This window comes from Lepisosteus oculatus, chromosome 17 (assembly GCF_040954835.1).
Source record: "Lepisosteus oculatus isolate fLepOcu1 chromosome 17, fLepOcu1.hap2, whole genome shotgun sequence".
Classification (NCBI taxonomy): domain Eukaryota; kingdom Metazoa; phylum Chordata; class Actinopteri; order Semionotiformes; family Lepisosteidae; genus Lepisosteus; species Lepisosteus oculatus.
In genome coordinates this window covers 17,243,610-17,263,527 of record NC_090712.1, presented here as the reverse complement: position 1 = coordinate 17,263,527, position 19,918 = coordinate 17,243,610, and the positions used below count along the sequence as shown (strand labels likewise).

Below are 19,918 nucleotides of genomic sequence, written 5' to 3'. Positions count from 1 at the left end.
TGATAACGCAACAATGCCAACAATCCTTAACACAAACTGACACTATTTGTCAAAAACCATCAACTAAAAACCTCTAAACCACACCTCTGAATTAAAATAAAATCAATTCTTGCTTGTCTTTAACATGATAAAGAAGACTGCACTCTTCTCTGCGGGATTTTAACCTTTCGTTGTTGAAGACACCACAAGTATTGAGTTTAAACATTGTGGCTCATTTATTAAACCTGGATGTTCACACATGCTTTGACCTAGAGTTGCGCACAAATACAGCCCTGAAGGTACTGTCTAATTTTGCAACTGTGCGCATTATCTCAGGACAGGACAGGTGCATCTTACCAGACTCCCAGAATGACAGCCTGTTCCTCAGCACTCAGGTCGGGAAGCTGATACTGGCCAGGTTCTGCCAAGTTTATCGTGTTGAGAACTATATCATCACTCAGGTCGTGATCCTGTGGACAGAGACCAAATTTAAACCAGATTTTGTGAATGTGAATCAATTCCAGCACTGCTACATGCCGGCACACACCCCATGGAAACAGCCCTCTACACCAGGTCAATCAACGAGAGGCAGCAGGAACATGCCAGGGTCGAGTTGGGGGGGTCAAGAGAGATAGCGGGGTTCTTAGAAGAGGAAGGGGGAGGGGGCAGTGGAATCACAAGGAGAAAAGGAAGAAGAGAAACTGGAGGTCTGATATTGAGAAGCCGTGTAAAAGATTTAATAAAGTTTACCCATTTTAATCTCTTGCATATTGTAAGTAAAGCATGCTGGAAGATTACCGTGATTACAGCCTGTTAAGTTGCATGTTCATACTTATGAACAAATGTTAAGTTAATGTATAAGACATTGATACCGTAAGTGCACACTGTAGGTATGGTACCCATTTCTCCTGTCTTGTACATTACACATTGGCTGCGTGTAAAGAACAATTCCCTCCCTGAGTCTTTCTTGGTCATCTGCTCCTTGTTCCTAGACATTCCACCATGTTCATTTCCTCACACACTCCACTGTTTATGGAATGATGGTAGACACTCCCTAGTTTCAGTGTTTCTTACTTTCACTATGCACTGAGACTCCTGATGAAGACATCGCGGTTTGGAGAACACCATTCGCACAGCATGGTGTCCGACATGTGATTGCTGGTGAGGAGTTACACCATATAACAGGACCACTGTTATATGTTAATGGCTGAACTGCGGTAGCACAATACTTTCTCCATTTAATTTCCACACCATGAGCTGCATGCTGTGCCCAGTAAACACTGCTAGCGAATAGAAATATGAAAACATGACAACGAATATGTAATGAATGAACACATGAGTCCTATTTAACAGTGTCCGTAAATGTAAGAGACATAAAGCCAAGGAGCTTTCAGAAGCGACTCTGCAGCAGTGGCTGATAGTTTGCTCCCTAGACCAAATGAGCTCCTGTGTGTGAAAGCATCTGCTAAATGACTAATTACTGGTGGGATCAGTGAAGTCTCACACTGCTGCAGAATTATTTAATATACAACAGATTATATTAAAGGGCATTACGCTAAACAGAGCTGGCACAGGCAGGCTATGACTAAATTTTTTTTTAAACAGCAGGGATTTAAAATCAGATCACAACAGGCAATGTTCTGTTGTTTTTTTTAATTAAATTTTGAAAGCTTTTGTAGCAACACATCACCCCCGTGAAATGGGAAAAGCCACATATGAAATATTATTGTAAAAACACACCCTGATGAAATAAATAACATCTTAGGTTTCCTTGGTCCAAATGTGGCAAGTGTGTCTGTTCTGCAACATCTCGCATTACATCTGGCAAAATTCAGCAGCATTACGCCAAGTATGTCTTTGACATCCATCTGAATTTTGAGTTTTCACATTTGCTTTCAAGACAAAGAGCAAATAGCTTATATTCAGAATAGAGACAATCACGTTAGCGGATTCAGCGATATAATCAACTTAAAGATCGAAGTATAAGGCCACCAGAATATTCTGAGTTGGATAAACCATGGTTATGTGTCGAATCAACAGTGTCCAGCTTCTTGTGCCTAACAGTACTGTGAAACTGTGGATTGTACTGCTAATTCCACATGTGCTGTGTTGCATCCCTTACCTAATAAATATTCTATGACTCTATACAATTAGACAAGAAACCATTTCGTGCAAACATCGAGTACAATTGACATTCAACTTTAAAAAGCCTTTTTTGACATATCACAGGAGAAAAGTGAGAAGGTTGTACTGCTTTCTCTTTCCACCTATAAAAACAATGCAGCTCAAAAGGTGGAGTTAAGAGCTGTTTTCCCTGCAGGCAACATCAGCATCATTCCTTTCTTTCCTAGTCTTAAAATCAAACTCAGATTCTGAACGGTTCACATTTAATAATTCAGTACTAATGCATTTCCCCCTCTGGAGACTGTTAATGTCAGTTTGTTATTAATTAACACATCAAAGCCCCCTCACAGCTTGCCCTGCCTCTCCCTAGGGCTTCCTCTTCTCAACGGCAGAAGTGAAAAACCAAAAGGAAGTCCTGACCCGACCTAACCCTCAGCCACCCTTAGGGACAGCCGAAAGGCACAGCCGAGTCCTCGGCAGCTCAGCTGCAGAAACTGCTCGAACATCCATCCCTCTATCTGAGCTCCACATCACTATTGGCCATCATCAAAACAAAGTAATTCTCCACCTGTCTTCTACACAGCGGGGCGAGAGAGAAGAAAACGTGTTGATGACCCGACACATCAGCAGTGACTCCCCCTCAGTCTGAAACCAGAACACGACTCCTCTGGGCTCTTCCTCAAACTTGTACGTTCAAACTGTTTAAATATCTGCACAAATTTGCCATTTTGGAAGGTCGTTAAATGGCAAAAGGAGAAAGCATATAGGGTTCCTAATAAAAACTTGCACTCCGATTAAGCAAGGAACTTTTATGGAGGCTCTGTCCTTGAAATACAGCACAGAAATTCCACGTTCTACTACACACTTGAAATGCAAGCAAAGAGCAGGGACGTCAGGCACACCTGTCGCAATAAAGGGAGAACACCACTGAGCAAGATCATGCAACACAGGCTTCCTACATTCAGAAAAAAAAACACCGCACACAGTTTACACCAGAAGACATGGCACTATAATAAGAAGAAGAACAATATCCTTACATTTACATAGCATTTTTTTGGACACTCCACTCAAAACACATTACAGGTATTGGGGGCTCCCCTCCACCACCAGCAGTGTGCAGCCTCCCACCTGGATGATGGGACAGCAGCCAGAGTGCATCAGTGTGCTCACCACACACCAGCTCTCAGCGGGGAGGAGAGCAGAGTGATGACCCCAATTGATAGATGGGGATTACTAAGAGGCCATGATTGGTAAAGGCCAGGAGGAATTTGGCCAGGACACAGGGGTTACACTCCTATTCTTTACAAGAAATGCCCAAAGTGGCCCTCAGTACCACCGTGTAAATAAAAAACAAAGTACACAGTCGTGCGACCATATCAGGCATGACACGATCACCCCGAGAGGTCTGCCCTCCCCATGACAGGTAGTCAGGGAACAGAGAAGCAGAGAAGGCATGGTGTACCTTCGGGAGCCAGTCCAGTGGCGTAGGTGCAGGGGAGACGCTGCCCTCAGACGGGACACCCTCCTTGAGCTGCACGTCCAGGATCAGCTGTGCCAAGTAATTTTCCTGGAACTGCGTGCGCTTCCCCAGGGCTCCTAGGAGAAATGACGCCGTTTCATATTTAGCAGATGTTTTAGAAGACGAAAAAGGCATCTCTAGCTCCTGGAACATTCCTGATGTCCTGTCACCTGTTCACAGCCCCAGCATTTGCTACAAGTATAATTAAACATAAGTTCCCACTTAAAGTGCTGCACTTTCATTTCCCATCTTAGCTCTTGGGTGGTGTACACAAGGTGTACAACAGCCCCCCAGTATAATACAGCCAATTCCACCTTTCTAAACCAACACCGAGTCTAAAAAAAAAGTCTAGTCGCTTTTACCCGTCCCCCTGCATGCACAGAACTTGCAGCAGCACGAGAGGAACGGAGACGGCTCACATGGGCCAGCCGCCCTGCGAGCCCTGCAGAGGTTACGGCAGTTCCTTCTAAATGGAGGAGTGCTGCAGCTCTCACAGCAAAATGCTGTGGAAAGGCTGAGGATACCCTGTCCAGCTCCAAATCTCGGCAACACCTGGGTCAGCCGTGTGCCACCACGTGGGGGGATCCAGGCCGCGGTCGGCTCTCAGCTGGCCGAAACCAGGCTACTAGTGACCAACTTTACTGGAGGGGCCATTCTGGAGCCACCAGGTTACCATTCCATTACATGTTTCTACAAGGTCATTAAGAATATATTGTTTTGTGCCTGTTTTGGTGGAAAATAATGCAGTCATTTGTCACCGATTTCAATAGACTAAAACCAGGTTTATATAAAATATAATCACCAGAACATAAAAGGACCCAGCGGAAATCACTCGGCGGTTAACAAAATCTAAAAGCAGAGCAATTTGAATAAATCTGTGACATTTTCCCCAATTACAGCCTTTAAACTTCAGCAACCTGCAGTGAAAGTCCTGAGTTACAGTGGCTGTGGGATCCAGTGGAGTTCCACTTATTTTAGACTCCAGAGCCTGACTGATAATGGGATTAATTGAGCCCTTCCTTCACAATGAAGTCTGTGACCTTCAGGATGGGCTGAAAACAGTTCTTTTCATGACATGCCTTTAAAGAGATTTTTCATGAACATCAAGCTTTCTGCCTTAATGCAGCCAAAAAAAATTCTGAATCTAACGTCTCTTAGTAATGAGCTGTCCCAGTTAAAAAGGTGCTGTGAAATGTTCCAGCCAAGAAGAAAATAAGAGCCATCATATTAGTGCTCTACAGCTCTCGGCCTGCTGAGAGTGAAGCCCTCAGGCAGTCTGGACAGAGAGAATCCATGTGCTCTTAAAACTCACTGGAAAGAGATTGACGTCTAAGATCTCCACATTGCAAAACTGTCACCCAAAGGCTGCAAGGAGTCAAGAACATTGTTATTAACATTGGGAAAAGGCTAAAGTTCAAATTTGCCTGTCAAAAAGTCTAAAGACAAGGCTTCTTCCAAGTCATTTTCCATGTATATCAATATATTTTTGAGGGATATGAGGTTCATCTGCATAGTGTGAATCATAAGTTGCCCAAAGACATATCAACAGTACCTGTCAGGTTAATCTCAAGTCTGGCTAGATCCTTTGCTTGATTGAAGTGTTCGTTTGCCTTCTTGTAACAGTAATACATCAGGGATGCATAGCCACATTCAAGGTGGAACTGGATACGCAAATGCCGGTAACCGTCATTGTTGAAGAGGTCTTCCGTTTTCATCACTAGGTAAGAAAATAAGACCAAGGTCATCCCTCACATTTAATACACACAGCTGTGTATACATTGTCAATCTGCAGCAGGCTGGACTAGACACATGAAGGCTACATTCCTTCTTTTGTTTTGATGAGACCACCAAGAAACATTGTGAGACTTGTGAAAGTCTGGACACTTTTCCATTTCATGAGTATTTTTTTAATTATGCATGATCGTTAATATGCTTTAACAATATATAACGCATATCTTACATGAAATAAAGTCTGCGATAGGAATTTAATGTGTTTGCAATTTGTAAGGTGAGGCAAGCCTGCCAAGAACCGAGCTTTTATTACTGAGCCAGGCCTGATGTTACATTCACTCTTATTCACTTACGCCTTTCATGGGTCAAGTCTCCTTTCGGAGACCCAGCTTTTGTGACGGAGAATTAGAGCTTTAAAGCAATGGAGATTAGCTTCAGAGCACAGCTTGTCGCTTCCCTCAGACTGTGAAATTGTTGGCACTTACACCTCTGCAAGCTTGACTGAATGTTAAAATTAGGGCACACGCCGAGTCAGAGAAAGATGTTTAGCAAGCGTGGAATAAAACCGGAGATGAAAACGTGCCACTTTCTCAACATGAAGGCCTGCTATATGACAGCTTTTACATGAACAGAGTGTGCTTTCTTTAAATTATAAAACAATTGGGTCAGGAACACCCCCCCACCCCCCACCCCTCCTCCATAGGTCACTGTCAAGTGTATCATGAAAAAGGTTTCTAAGCAGTTACTGTTCAAATTCAATCCGCAGAAAAAAGGATCCTGAGGCTTTACGAGGGAACTAACATCACACGACTTGGCTCAAACACTAAGAGCTCTTTCTGGGATTGTGCGTTGGGCTCCATTGTCCAAAACCACCAGTTCAAAGCTATGTTATCATAGCCAACTCTGTCGTGGATCCCTAGTTACGGGCTGTTGGCATTTGTTAACGACAGTACTGGACAAGAGCTTTGAATGGGGAGGTGGGCTTGAAGCGAGCAAACATTGCCCTCTGTGGTTCTCAAGGACGTCCGAGCTCGGTACAGTGCAGTGCTGCTGGTTAGATCTGTGTCCGTTTTCATTCCCCTCTCCAAGCCCTGTCGATGGTGCTATGGGCCCCTCAGGCAGGAAGACGAATAGATGTCCTGACAGGTGCACTGTGGGCGCAAGAGTCGCCGATTCACAACCTGACATAACCTGACCATAACCTACAGTAAGGCAGCCAAGAACAAATTCTTGCATACCAGAACAGGGCGGAGCGGTGGCTCTGTGGCTAAGGATCTGCGCTTGTGACTGGAAGGTTGCCGGTTCAAATCCTGCGGCCGGCAGAGGAATCCTACTCCGTTGGGCCCCTGAGCAAGGCCCTATAACCCAACTGCTCCAGGGGCGCAATGGCAGACCCTGCGCTCTGACCCCAGGCTTCTCTCCCTGTCTGTGTGTCTGTGTCTCCATGGAGAAAAGCTGGGGTATGCGAAAAGACAAATTCCTAATTGTAGGAAGAAATTGAATAATTTCAATTTCAATGCCAATAAAGAGACATTACATTTCACAGTCCAGTCAAGAGAACCACACACAAATGATGCACAGAAATGGAGAGCTGGCAAACGATCAGGAAGCAGCTTTATGGGGCAGAATGTGTAACTGGGAATTGTGTGGGTCTGGGACACACTTTCTAGCCAGGTGTTTGAGGCCCAAAACCTGGGCTCCTCTAAGAAACGACTGGAGCTATTTAAACCCTAATTCTAATACGCTTCCTGTTTTTGCTGTAGCTGGGCTCTCCAAGGTTCCTTTAATCAGTATCTCTTTCTGCTGGTCTGGAAAATCTGGTCTTTCTGTGTTTAATAACATGTAGCCAGGGCAGAGAAATACATCTCCTTCAGAGATAATGGAGGGATGGGGTCTTGGGATTCTACTAACAATTAACAATTAACTTTTTACCAACTCCACATTGTACTGAATGTGCAGAAAAAAAATATCTCACAGGAGGATTTACTGCAGGATCTTTGCATATTGTAGTGCATATAATATACAGTAAATTTCAGGAGTATTTTAAAAGAGAAAAAAAGCATGTGTATTATAATAAATGATATAGCATAATATCTATATATTCATATGAGTTAATATATAGTATGTCAAATGCCACTTTACAGAAGTGGATATAGCACTGCATACCATACTAGCACATAATACCATACTAGAACAGTTGCCAGGAGCTATCGAAATAGTAAATATTGGTATGTTGAACAAGAAAAATAGCCTCATCAAGAAATGCAGCCGGCTGTTCTGCTGATTGTAGATAACCCACATTGTGGGCTAGCCGAGCTTACTGGACATACCATATACAGCAGGTAGTCAGCCTGACCTGCCCAGCAAGACCAAGCCAAAGACTACACTTTACAATGCAAATTACAGTCAACCTTGCAAAGAACCAAGTACAGTATGACACATATCTAGAAAGTCACTGTTATATAGCAGTTTTACTATTTATGGCGGAACAACCCAAATATCTGGTAGAGAGGAATGCAAAAGGTATTTCTGTCCATCACTTTCTGCATAAAATGCACAATTACAATTAAATTGGCTGCAGAAATAATTACTCACACTTAAATCGGCCCGTTGTTAATTCACTATAAATCTTGATAGAATTCCTTCTCAGAAGAAGAGATCACTGTTGAGTGTGGTTTAATCAAACAATATTTTATTTATGCTCTTCTCAGGGTAGGAGTCAAGAGGCTCCACTCCGAGAACATCAATTATTTCAGGTCTCTGTAGACATAATTCTCCAGCAACAGCATTACATTGGGTCTCACCCTCAGGCTATTGGAAGAGAATGCATTTTTGAAATAATATTTTATTTGTTCTTTTCCTATATAGAAGAGTTATATCAGGTCTTGAATTCTTATTTTAGATGCCACATTTAATTCCCAGTCCCTATTCTGTCCATTTATTTCTTAGGTAAATTACTCTGTCCTTATTTAGAGGCAAGGTAGCTCTATCGAAATCTACACGGGCCCCTGTGACTTAATCTGTGATATTTACCGATGCTCAAAAAAGCTAAAAAGGGACCAGAATGGATTTTCCCCAAAGTTACACCTTTAATGTGCAACCCCAACTGCAACTGGATCTGGAAATTGTTTTGCACAACTCATCCAGAACAGTGCAAGAAACTGAGGACGCCTGCCTGTTTTTCAGGATTAACAAACAAATTACAAACCAATGGAAATTAATCCACAATACTGCTTTACACAACATTTTCTTTTAGACAGTTATGTCATTTAAAGAGAAAAAATACCACATGGTATTCAGTTTATTTACATTGAAAATGCAAATTTCGATAACTTGGCTTCTTTTTAGTGCAATAACAATTCAGGGCAGCAGGTCTACCTCCAATGAGTAGAGAAGACATTTGTCCAAGTCAATTTGGTTAACGTAGGTCAGGACCTAACCTGAGAACCCAAATACAGGATTATGAAGGGATTTCCTGCTAAGAAAATACAGTCGTATGAGGTGGGGTTTGGAATTCAAAGTACCAATTGAACAGTTTTCTACTCAAAGGTCATAATACTCAGTGAAAAGCTTTAGTAAACACCCACAAGCTGTGGTTTAATACTAAAAGGAAAACTCTATTACCCAACATGATAAGTGTTCTTACCTTGACCAGAACAACAGGGGTCAAAAGATGTATAAAATACTTTCTAACAATTGCTGGTATAGAAACTTGTGAAAAAACTAAAGCTTTAAAAAAGAGTGAATACAGCATGTTTTCTCTTTTCAGTCTTACCTTATAACAACCGACTTGAAAGAAAACCTTAGTCTACAAGTAGCCTTATTAACTAAAAGCAAGAATTTTCCTTAACCTGCAAAGACAGACCGTCATAGATAAAAGCAAAACTGTAAAAAAGCATTTTACGCCTAGAGCATCCCGCATAAAACACATTGGATAGGCTGTTGCCAGCAGCATCTTAGTAATTACCAGCTTACTTTTTCAAACTGTATAACCCCACCTTACTGAGTTATTTTTAAAGATGAAAATTCACCATAGACTTCACTCATTACTCAACAGTAAGCTTCTGTCAGTGCTTGTTATTAAGTACAGATAATCCAGTGTGTGTATGAGAAATGTCAGTGGCCTTATTTCTGCAAGACCTTTAAATATCAACCTTACTCCCATTTATATGTGGAGGCATTCCAATGTGTCACACCTCTCGTTAACTCTCCAGTGTGTTCTTCTGTCTGGTTTTTCGTTACACTTTGAGGGTTGGCAGCTCAGAGTGAAACTCAGTGAAACTCAGACACTGAAAGCCTGTTTTCATGATCATTAGCATTTCCACTGTAGCTCAGAACAGACCAAGCCCACACTGCAGAGATACAAGACAACCCCCGCACAATTACATGATTTGACTACAAATTCTGAACACATTATTTCCTTTGCTACAGTAACCACATCTTAACAAGCTTATCTTCTGCTCTATCAAACATACAAACAGAAATTGAATGCCTAATCAGTCTTTTGCATTACCCTGAAACAGCTTTCGTGGGCCTTAATTCAACTCGTGACTGACTAACTGGGGTACAGGCAAGTTGAAACAGAAAATCAGAAATCAGCCCAAGAGAGAAACGGTGATAGACAGATATTCAACCATACAACCTAACTCTGATGTGAGCATTTGAATGTCAGGGGTTACAATGCAATTCTATGATAAAATGGAAAGACTGAAGAAACAATGTACACATCTTTCCTGTGAAACACTTTAGTAACCTTCTGAACACTAATACCTGTCAACTTGCATATGAAGGAGGAAATTTATAACGTGGACCGAGGCATAAAAGAACTAGAAATAAACCAAGAGAAACTGCTAAAACTTTAATAGTCGAGAATGGGAAAGTGGCCTGACGGGTTACAAAAATAGAAAAGAGAAACTTTAACTATTAAGAGTCTTACGGTCAACAGTAGAAATGTTTAGCACTAATCGACATTTAGAATAAAGGAAAATTAGCTTTTAATCATTAGGAAAATTAAATACCATTAAGAGAAAGTAGGCTAAGGTCTCTGGCAAATAGGACATACTTTTACAATCACATCTACAGGAAAAATAACCTGTGCCTCCTCACCATCCCTTTTCTGCCATTTCAGAAAATAACCTTCTCCCAGCAAATCAACTGAAAACCCTCAATCATTCACACGATGGGTGCAGAGAGGGCAGTGAACCCGCTCCAGAGCAGGGCTGTACGGCCGTGGGCGTGGAGGGCGGGGGGCGGCGGAACAGCGGGGCTCCTACCTCTCTCCATGCAGTCCTCGGCCTCGGCCAGCAGCCGGGGCGAGCGCTCCTCCAGCAGCTGCTGGTGCAGGGCGACGCATCGCAGGGCCCACCAGGGCAGCAGCTGCAGAGGCCAGAGAACACACAGGTCAAGCCAGGCTCTTCCCTCTGCTGACCCGGCTTCCACACCAGCTCCGCCTTCTCTCCCCAGGATCCGGGCTCCAGCAGCGCGGAAGACAATGGCGTTCTAAAGAACGGCCTCAAGCCACCTTGCTTTAATAGTAATAATTCCTTATACTTACACAGCGCTGGACACTCCACTCAACATGCTTTACAGCTAATGGGGGAATCCCACTGCCAACACCAATGTGCAGCCCCCACCTAGATGACGCAACGGCAGCCAGAGTGCACCAGTACGCTCACCACACACCAGCTCTCAGTGGGGAGGAGAGCAGAGTAATGAAGCCAATTCACAGACTGGATTAGGAGGCCATGACTGGTAAAGGCCAATGGGAAATTTGGCCAGGATGCCTGCGTAACACCTCCACCCTTTTCAGAAACATCCTGGGATCTTGAACGACCATAGACCGAGTCAGAACCTCAGTTTAACGTCCCATCCAAAGTATGAGCTTTCTTCCATGATCTTTTGAAAAACATTTAAAATTAATTTGAACAATATTTTTTATGCTATTCTTAGGCACTTTTTTTACAAAGGACCTGTGCAGTGTTTTTACTAGTTATAATTCTACCTAGACTGCCAAGCAGAGTGCCATTCTTGCAGGAGTGATGAAATCACTAAGGAAAATTGGCTCCCATTCCTTCCTGATGTATCCCATAGATATCAAAGCACAATGCATAAAAAAAAACACCCAGTGAGCCTATTTACAACAAAGGCCTTTGGCGGCCTCTAGTGGCAAGGCATCAGCCATTAAAGTCCATCCCTAAACCAGCCAGCTACACATTACTCCCAACCCTCAACTGTAAGGCAAATGTCACTGCCTCAAAAATACAATTCCAAGTACACTACTTCTGAATCCTTCCCAAGATCTAAAAAAAAAAAAAAACGTATTCATAACCCTAAAGGAGCACAGAATTGTCAAGGCAAGAACTTTATATTTGGTTTACGATAATTACCCCATTTACGGTAAGAACAAAGTACTTCACTCAAAGCACCCCAGAAAAAAACTCAACGACAAACAGGCTTAATTATATATTGCTTTGGACAAAAGCACTGGCTAGTACCATAGTTATCAAGATAAACAAAAGGTGCAAAAATGTCCAAGGAGGCAGCAGCACAGAGGAACTGCAGGAGACAGTAGTCAGAGCTCACATTATGAAGATGGTATCTTCCATCTGACTACAAAGGATGCACCTTCATTGTAGCGACGAGTTCTTTGAAACTGCAATAAACTGGTAGGAAAAGGCAGGCTTTGTTACAGAGAAAATCAGTTAAGTAAGTGTTTTAAAATAGAGGGATGGGTGCATACTGAAGACGCATTAAAGGCTCAGGGCTGGATTTACTGCTTATTACCTACATTAAAATGGAATGCTGGCCCCATGGGAATGAGGGCTTTTCTTTGTTCCACTTGTGCTTAACTGTATTAGCGATACATTTAAACCAGGTTATCTATAGTAACAGCAGCGAAGACCTGCTAACTTTTCTCAGAACATAAATCGCCACCGACAGCCGCTGCGTTCAACTTGAGCACAGCAGGCAGCAGCCCGAACACAGGAGAGACAAAGACTCAGATCCCCAGCGTGACACTGCCGTCGTGCCCAGGAGCAGGGAGAGCGCCCCTCGCAGCACTCCCGCGGAAAAACGCTCAGCTACACAAACCGGGCTCAACCGCACACAGCTTCCGGCAAAAGCATCCGCTAATAACCTGGACAGATGAACAAAAGAACAGCAGAATTATCTGCGCAACAGGGAGGAGGGGCTTGCAAAGGCACAGAATTAATAAAACGTTAACATCACAGACGCTGCGAGAGGAAAGATGGGACGCGTCAACAATTAAGACTAACCCCATTCCTCTGGATCCCCCTTCACCATGGAAACACGAAAACTGAACATCCTGCTGTAAAGAACTGGGCAACTGCCAAAAACCCAGAACACCAAGGACATAACCGTGGCAGATATTGCTTAAACACCGTGAAATAACGCCGTCAACACAAAGAAGGGGTACAGTTAATTGGTAAATTGGTCGTTCTTCAGTGTGGTATTCTCGTATTCTCTCTGAAGCATGGAAACTACACAAAAAGAATTTTAGTGTAAATCAACAATTTTTCCGTCGGCACAGTCTACAAGGTTTTTAGTGCAGGCAAAAACTTATAAAAACTAAAATAAAGGAGCAGACAGCCATGGCATCTACATTTTTCTTCCATAAGGTTCAGATCTGTTGCTGAAATTGTCAGCTGTTTCTCGCTGCTCTTTTTTAAAAGGTTACAAACGCATGTGGCCGAGAACAAAATCTTTCAGACCACAATACATGAGCTTAAGAGGATTTCCTGTCAATAGCTACCAATGATAAGAAAAATGTGCATTATGTACTTCAAGACAAATTAACGTCAAAGCTCAAGATTACATTTACAACCTTCTCTCATCATATACTCCACTAAGGAGTCTACATTCCCTAAGCTCTGTCTCATAAAAGGGACAGCAACAGTACTATCCCTTTTAGAACAAAACGGAAAGCTTACTTTTATACCTTAGCTTTTATCCGTTCATTTTGAATTGTTGTTAATTTGTGCTTATTAGTATTTCAGTGTATAATCTTTGCTTTTGCCGTTTGAGCTGCATTTATTTCTATGCTATACTTAAATACACAAAAATATTATGCAATATAAAATATTAAGTTACACCAAACCCCATCTGCATTGCAAAAGAGTCTTTTTCCTAACATCACATGTATTCCGATTTGAACAGGTACAACCTGATACATTAGTTTCAAAACACAATCCAATATCTTTCATGTGGCAATAAATAATGTGAATTATAGCATTTACTGTATTTCTATAGTATGATGGAATGGCTGATGATAACTGGGTATTTTAAGGTGCAGCCCGATCATCAAATATATAATTTTATATATATATCTTTGTTTCTTCCAGTTCTCAATCAAGCAAACTCTTTTTTATAATAAGAAGATCTTACAGTGTGGAACAATGCAATCATGCCTTTTCTGCACCCCTGGCTGCTCCTGATGAATGAAACGTGTTGAATATAAACAATGCGAGCTGAAGAGTTTGCACCTTGAAAGGTGAAGTCTGCACATATTAAAAGCTACACCGGATTATGCTTTTAATCGTGTTAAAATGGCCTCGCAGTTGGTGAAAGAGAGAACGCGCTGTCTGGGAATGATCCTGGGGGAAACAGCAATAGAAAGTGACTGAAGCATTCAAGGTTCATCAATCCACAATATTAGACATTTGCAGTGCTACCAACCGCTAGGAAACACTTATAATTGATCCAGACTCAGTTATCTGCTTCTAATCAACCAAGAAGGACTGTCTGAGGGACTATTTCACATGGAAACAAACACACCTGCTAACACAATTGGTACAGCCACAATGCATCCCTTCCTAAAACATGCAGGCGGTCTCCAAAAGCACCTTCAACATGCAATAAAGCATATATAACCTCCAGCAAAGTAGATCAAAGGGTAATGTTGAGGAAATGGTTTGACCTATGTAATATAATACAATAGATAAAAACCATGGAATAAAAGATTTAAAACTTGTAGCTCCACCCTTGAGGTTTTTGCTCTGTACTCAAAAATTGTTCAGTCTGTATCTTTACAAGGCGACCACAACTTCAGTTAGAAAAGTGCCTCATGTGAAGTTGTTTAAGATGTGATACAACAGCTCAAGGTGCTCCTGGTTTATTGTGCAATAATGACCTTCGGGGCTGCAGTGTCCTGAGTGAGGAATCCAGTGATCCTCCAATGAAAGCCTATACTCCCATAAGGCACTGCGGAGCACGTCAAGCGAGACGGTTTCTCGTGAAACTGAGAAGTAAGCCCCACCGAAAACATTACCCACCTGAAAGCTTTCGAGTTTGGAGGCACAGCTGATGAGCACCACCCGGGCCAACACCAGCAGGATGGGGTTGGACACCAGGCTGTACACAGACTCCCCATCCAGGACCAGGCTGTTCAGGACCGATGCGGCGAGGGCCTGAGGCTGAGACAACAATAACTGATGACTTAATATCAGCAACATCTCCCACAGCTGTCCCATCTATCACCGTCTAGTGCAGGCTCACAAATTCAGACACACACAGTGGATGTCTAAAGCAGTGTGGGACCCTATGCAATGAAAAGCACTATAGAAAAGCAAGGAATTATTTATTGTCATAACGCACAAGACAAAGTTAATATCTAACACAAGCAAAGAGGATCAGCAAAAACCACTATCCCACGTGTACTGTAGCAGAGCTGAGCGCTCATTATCAGCTCTGCCTGTCACATACATCTTCATTAATGTACGCTAGGAGCCCGATGCTTACGTGCGTTTCAAACCCTGTGAAAACCCATTTCCTTTCTTTTTAAGGGATGGAACCATGACGAAATGATGCAAGCAATTCCTGCTCCGTTGATGAGCGATAAACAGCAGCCCGAGTGGCACAACAGACAGCTGCGCACAGTTTGCCAAATTTGACAGATCAGCAAAACGCAGCTGCAATTAGACGTCCAGGTCCCACTCTCTCACGCCATCAAGGAAACAAACCTCCGAGAAGTGCTGCAGCAGAGCGGGGGGGAGGAGGTCGTGTGCCTGGATGTCAACAGGAGGGCCAGTCCAGTTACTCTGGGCGAAGAGCTGCACGCAGGCCACAGCCAGTGCAAACAGCACGGCCTCCCTGCGAGACAAGTCAGCACACGTTACCGGACCACTTTAACACACAACGATACCTCTACTGTCTGCAAACTACAAATCCAGATGAACTACAAACTTAATTTCCATTCCCAAGCTTCTTCCTCAAATAGTTAAACAGTACTAAAAGACCACGCATGTAAAACAAACACGCACGCGTATATAGATTCCCCTTTCAACAAAAATACACAGGAGACAATTTCCCATTCAAATGCATAACGCATTGCAGTCTTTTGTCTGCAGCAGAATGCTGTGCGTGAATTATTATCGTCACTGATGCAAAACTAACAATTACCAATAATTATGTAATTCAAAGAACAATTGCTTTTGGAGTGTAGTGGGTGGTAAAACCAGTGTGACAGTGATTAAAACCACAATCGCCAGTGGCATGATTCCAAAATGGACTTATGCTCCAAGACTGATGTAATACACTTGCCAGTCATTGTTCAGCACCGCACAATGTTGAAGCAGATGGTACAGTACCTCTCAGCCTTGTCATCCTCTGTGGAGTTGCTTAGGTAAGCCAGGACCTGCTTCTCCAGAAAGCCATCGATCTTCTCTTCCCCGGCACGGTCCGCACCCAGAATATCCAGGATGACAGGACTCAGCAAAACGCTTTCAAAATTCCCCTCCAGCAGGGACTCCAGCAAAGGACCACTTTCTGCAACACAGAGGGAAGAGTTGGTGTTCACCAAGGGTCAGCACTACACCTGCTGGTACTGAAGGTAATTACAGCCAGTTATGAATGAGAACTTTTCTAGAGAGCCACAGTGAAGCTCTCTCAGCATACCAAAGCGGGAAATGTCTCACTCCATACAGAACAAGCACCAGTCCTGCCAGAGAATCATCTTTCTGTTAGAGCAAGAGCCTTTACATTCCTCTACTTATTCAAATGCATTGCCATCTCATTTACAATACAACATATCAGATTAAATAAATGTTAATACCATTCCCGCAGGCAATGCAGAAGGAAGCGATACTGAAAACGTTATATGAAAAAAAAACATTTATATGAGTTTTCTCTACTTAAATGACAGACTTCCAAGTGAAATTGAACTCAGAAGATGAAACCATAATACATCTGACTTCTTGTTACTTTCTTAGCTAAAGGTCATTAATGCTGTCTGCACTGATCATTTCTAGTGGGAAGGCTTCTGTATAAAAACATTGTTAACTGAACTCAAAAGAGAATTGCTTTGTAGGTCTAATAACTCATCTCATAATACTTTGTGTTCTCATTAAGAAGACATTGACATGGTGATGGCAAATTTGTAACAATAAAAAACACTTAGCATTTTACGTTTTTGTTGTACCTTGACAGAACCTCGAATATTTATAGAATTATAGTGAATCTCCACAGTGAAGCTCCATGGAGGTTAATAAAATAGAATAATAAAATTTTGATTCCTTTCAAAAAATGGACCAGCGATGTAAAGAATGATCATCCTTTACTCATGTGAATGTTCTGTAACTGAAATATGAAGGTCTACCACAGCAGCCCAATTCATTGTTCGTCATTAAATCATTGAATTCAACCGCATCTCTGCTTCCACACTGCAGCAGCTGAGCACGTCACCGTTCTGTTAACCTAACTCGTCTGCTGTTCTCCAGTGCGTCTGACAGCGACGTTAATCATCCAGCTGGACGGGTACTAGCGCTGCCGTTAAAACATTTATTAACGGTTATATCCCCATGCCCACTCACTGCACACGATAAAAACGACGGATATCCTAATGACTGCCATGCAGGGAGATGCTCAGAAGACACAGAAGGCAATACTCATAATTCTAGTTCACGATGTCAGGAGATACGGTGGTTTGCTTTCATAAAACAGAAGAGGCAAAATAAAAGTAAATGAGATTTGTCTTGCGTCTCGGAGCTCCATCCTGGACGACAGAGAGTACCAGTGGCGTTCAGGAGTTCATCGGAATCTGAAAGCTTTGCGCTTGCACGCCCGCAGCAGTAGCGAGTGTCGAGTCGCGGTGTAGAACGCGTGTGTCGATTGGGCGTGTGGTCTGGAGCAACGACCCGCTCCTTCGCAAACGGGACATTTTCGTGACATTTGTTGCAAGATACGTGCAAACGTAACCGTCCTTCAGGACTGAACTGAAACGTCACCACGAGTTGGGTGCACTGACGGGGACTGTCAGATGCGCAGAAGGACCGGTCCGAGAGTCATTTATATTACATCATATGGAGGCATCAGTGCAACGCACGCATATTGATAGTGTAGTCGAGTACTGTATTACTTTAAAACACACCACCCAAAACAACTGTCCTACGAATTCGCATTATTAATAGTCTTGTTTACAACATTAATCGAAAAACGTGCCAATACAAAATTACTATGCCTTCTTACATAACTAAGTTATCTGCCCCAGCACTTATGGTGAACATCACCACATCACTAATTTGTAAAGTCACGTTAAGATATATTTTTTAATCTCGACTCTGCGTCTCACAAAACGCTCCGTCACTCACCTGCATTGCTGAGTATGTTCTGCTTCCAATCCGTAGCCTCGTTTTCTGTCAGAAAGCCTCTCAGAACAGGTATCTCCACGTCCCGAACCATATTTCAGGGGGGAAAAAAAGATCTGTGCTGCCTCGCAAAATGACGCCACCCGGCTGACTTAAATTTTTAAACGTTTTTATTTCCTCCGACCGCCACAACGGCCTGTACACCTCTGCGCGTCCTGCTTCACGACTGTTTATATCATCCCATGTGCCGAGAAGAGCCTCAGCGAGCGGCCATGACACTTCCTGCGCAGCATTGTGGGAAGGCGAGCTGGCGGAGAGTCGCGCTCATTAGGGACCGAGGATGTTTTAAAAGAACTCCGTTATGAGGGAGGGTGAATGGCACGGTGTGAAATGTTCTTTTTTTCCTCTCTTATTTTGTCTTTCAGGCTAATTAACATGTATTTTAGGTCGAAAAGCAGGACTACACTAAAAGACTGATATCTAAACCCTTACTAAAAACGCTTCTGCATCTGCACAGCATATAATAGTCTAACATTGGCATGTGGCATTACGAAAGAACAGAAGTGGTATTGGGAACACTGCTGGTGTAAGCACAGTGTCATCAACTAGCACAGGTCTTGTGCAATTATTCTGGTGGTATTCTACTGTTTCTCATATCTGGAACCTGATTTTGGTGGGTACCCGTTTTCTGGTGTGGTTTGAACACGTTCTCCAGATTTGATCTTCAGTCGTCAATCGGCTGTGGCCAATGTGACCTGGATTGGCCCTTATCTGATCACGAGGTGATGTTTTTACCATTCCACTTTTTTTAAGATCACCGTTATCTTAGAACATAAAATCCATACATTGATAGAGGCACAGTACCTTGCAGCAGGATAAACATTAATAATTCAATCCAACACCTGCTTTTTCAACTCCTTGTCTGCTTCTCTATTGTATTAATGTCCTTTAGCAATCACCACTTTTTTGCCTGAGGTGAAAAATTGCACCTGGTGTAGTTCCCTATTGACTTTATACAAGCCGTTGTAAGGGCACAAATTAAGAAAACCTCTCTACATGAAAACATCCTCAGTTATTAGACCAATCTAAAGTACAGCACAGAACTGCTTTAGAGGCAGTGAACGATCTGTTATCGTAATTGGTACTGTATTGGAAATTCCCGTGTTGCTTTATGCTGGGTGTTGCCTTCAACATTGTGATCGCAACATTGTCCTTAAACACCTCTGTGGATCAACGGACAAGGCTGACATTGCTCTCTCGGTCGGTTTGGAGTCCCACCCTGTGTACTACTAGGTGATAATGTGAATCAAATGGTCCTCAGGTTATGTATCTGTTTTTACTGGTATTCCTTAGGGGTCCTTCTTGAGCTCTCTATAATTACAGTCTAGACTTCTGCCTTAGGTCCAATGCTTCAGAAATTTGGCATTGTTCATCATATTTACGACAATCAGAATGATCTCACTTCTAAGTCAGTCACTCGTCCCGCCATATGTTATCTTACAGCACGTTGCCAAGATACAAAATACTGAGCATATCAAATCTCTTAAGCTAAATGAAAACAACCTGTTTTAAGTGGAAACAGGTTAGTCAGTTCTGGGCAACAGCGATTGCCCAATTCAGAAGGTTGTTAATATTGAATTTTCTTCTAATGCTATAGTCATAGTGACTATGGTGCAGTGGAGAGTGTTGCTGCCTTGTTACTGGGGCCTTGGGTTCAATTCCTGGAGTGCTGTATGTGTGGCGTCTGTGTGGGTTCTTCCCACAGTCCAAAGACATGCTGGTGGGATAATGGGAGTTTGGGGAAATTGACTTTGGTTTGAGTGTGTGCTCTGGGATGGACTGGTGTTCCATCCAGGGTGTGTCCTGCCTGCTATCCATTGTTTGCCAAGATAGGCTCCAGCTCCCCCTTGACCCTGAATTGGATAAAGCAGTTAGAAAAGGGATGTGTGGGTGCTACTGTATAGTC

The 19,918-nt window shown here is 42.8% G+C and overlaps 1 protein-coding gene across 2 annotated transcripts in view; it reads right to left on the bottom strand.

Moving 5' to 3' along the window:
- Window positions 1-18,269, bottom strand: part of ttc27 (tetratricopeptide repeat domain 27) — a 73,036-nt gene extending 54,767 nt beyond the window's left edge. Inside the window, exons 1-8 of one of the 2 annotated variants that reach the window (XM_006638830.3) lie at window positions 17,956-18,269; window positions 15,958-16,135; window positions 15,331-15,460; window positions 14,644-14,784; window positions 10,627-10,729; window positions 5,175-5,339; window positions 3,566-3,699; window positions 337-449 (exon numbers count right to left, since the gene is read on the bottom strand). In XM_006638830.3, coding sequence (XP_006638893.1) covers window positions 337-449; window positions 3,566-3,699; window positions 5,175-5,339; window positions 10,627-10,729; window positions 14,644-14,784; window positions 15,331-15,460; window positions 15,958-16,135; window positions 17,956-18,046 — 1,055 coding nt within the window. In that variant the 5' untranslated portion in view covers window positions 18,047-18,269. Of the gene's footprint in view, window positions 1-336; window positions 450-3,565; window positions 3,700-5,174; window positions 5,340-10,626; window positions 10,730-14,643; window positions 14,785-15,330; window positions 15,461-15,957; window positions 16,136-17,067; window positions 17,415-17,955 lie in introns of those variants that run through there. The other variant, XM_015362790.2, reaches the window with a different exon arrangement.
- Window positions 18,270-19,918: the final 1,649 nt, after the last annotated feature.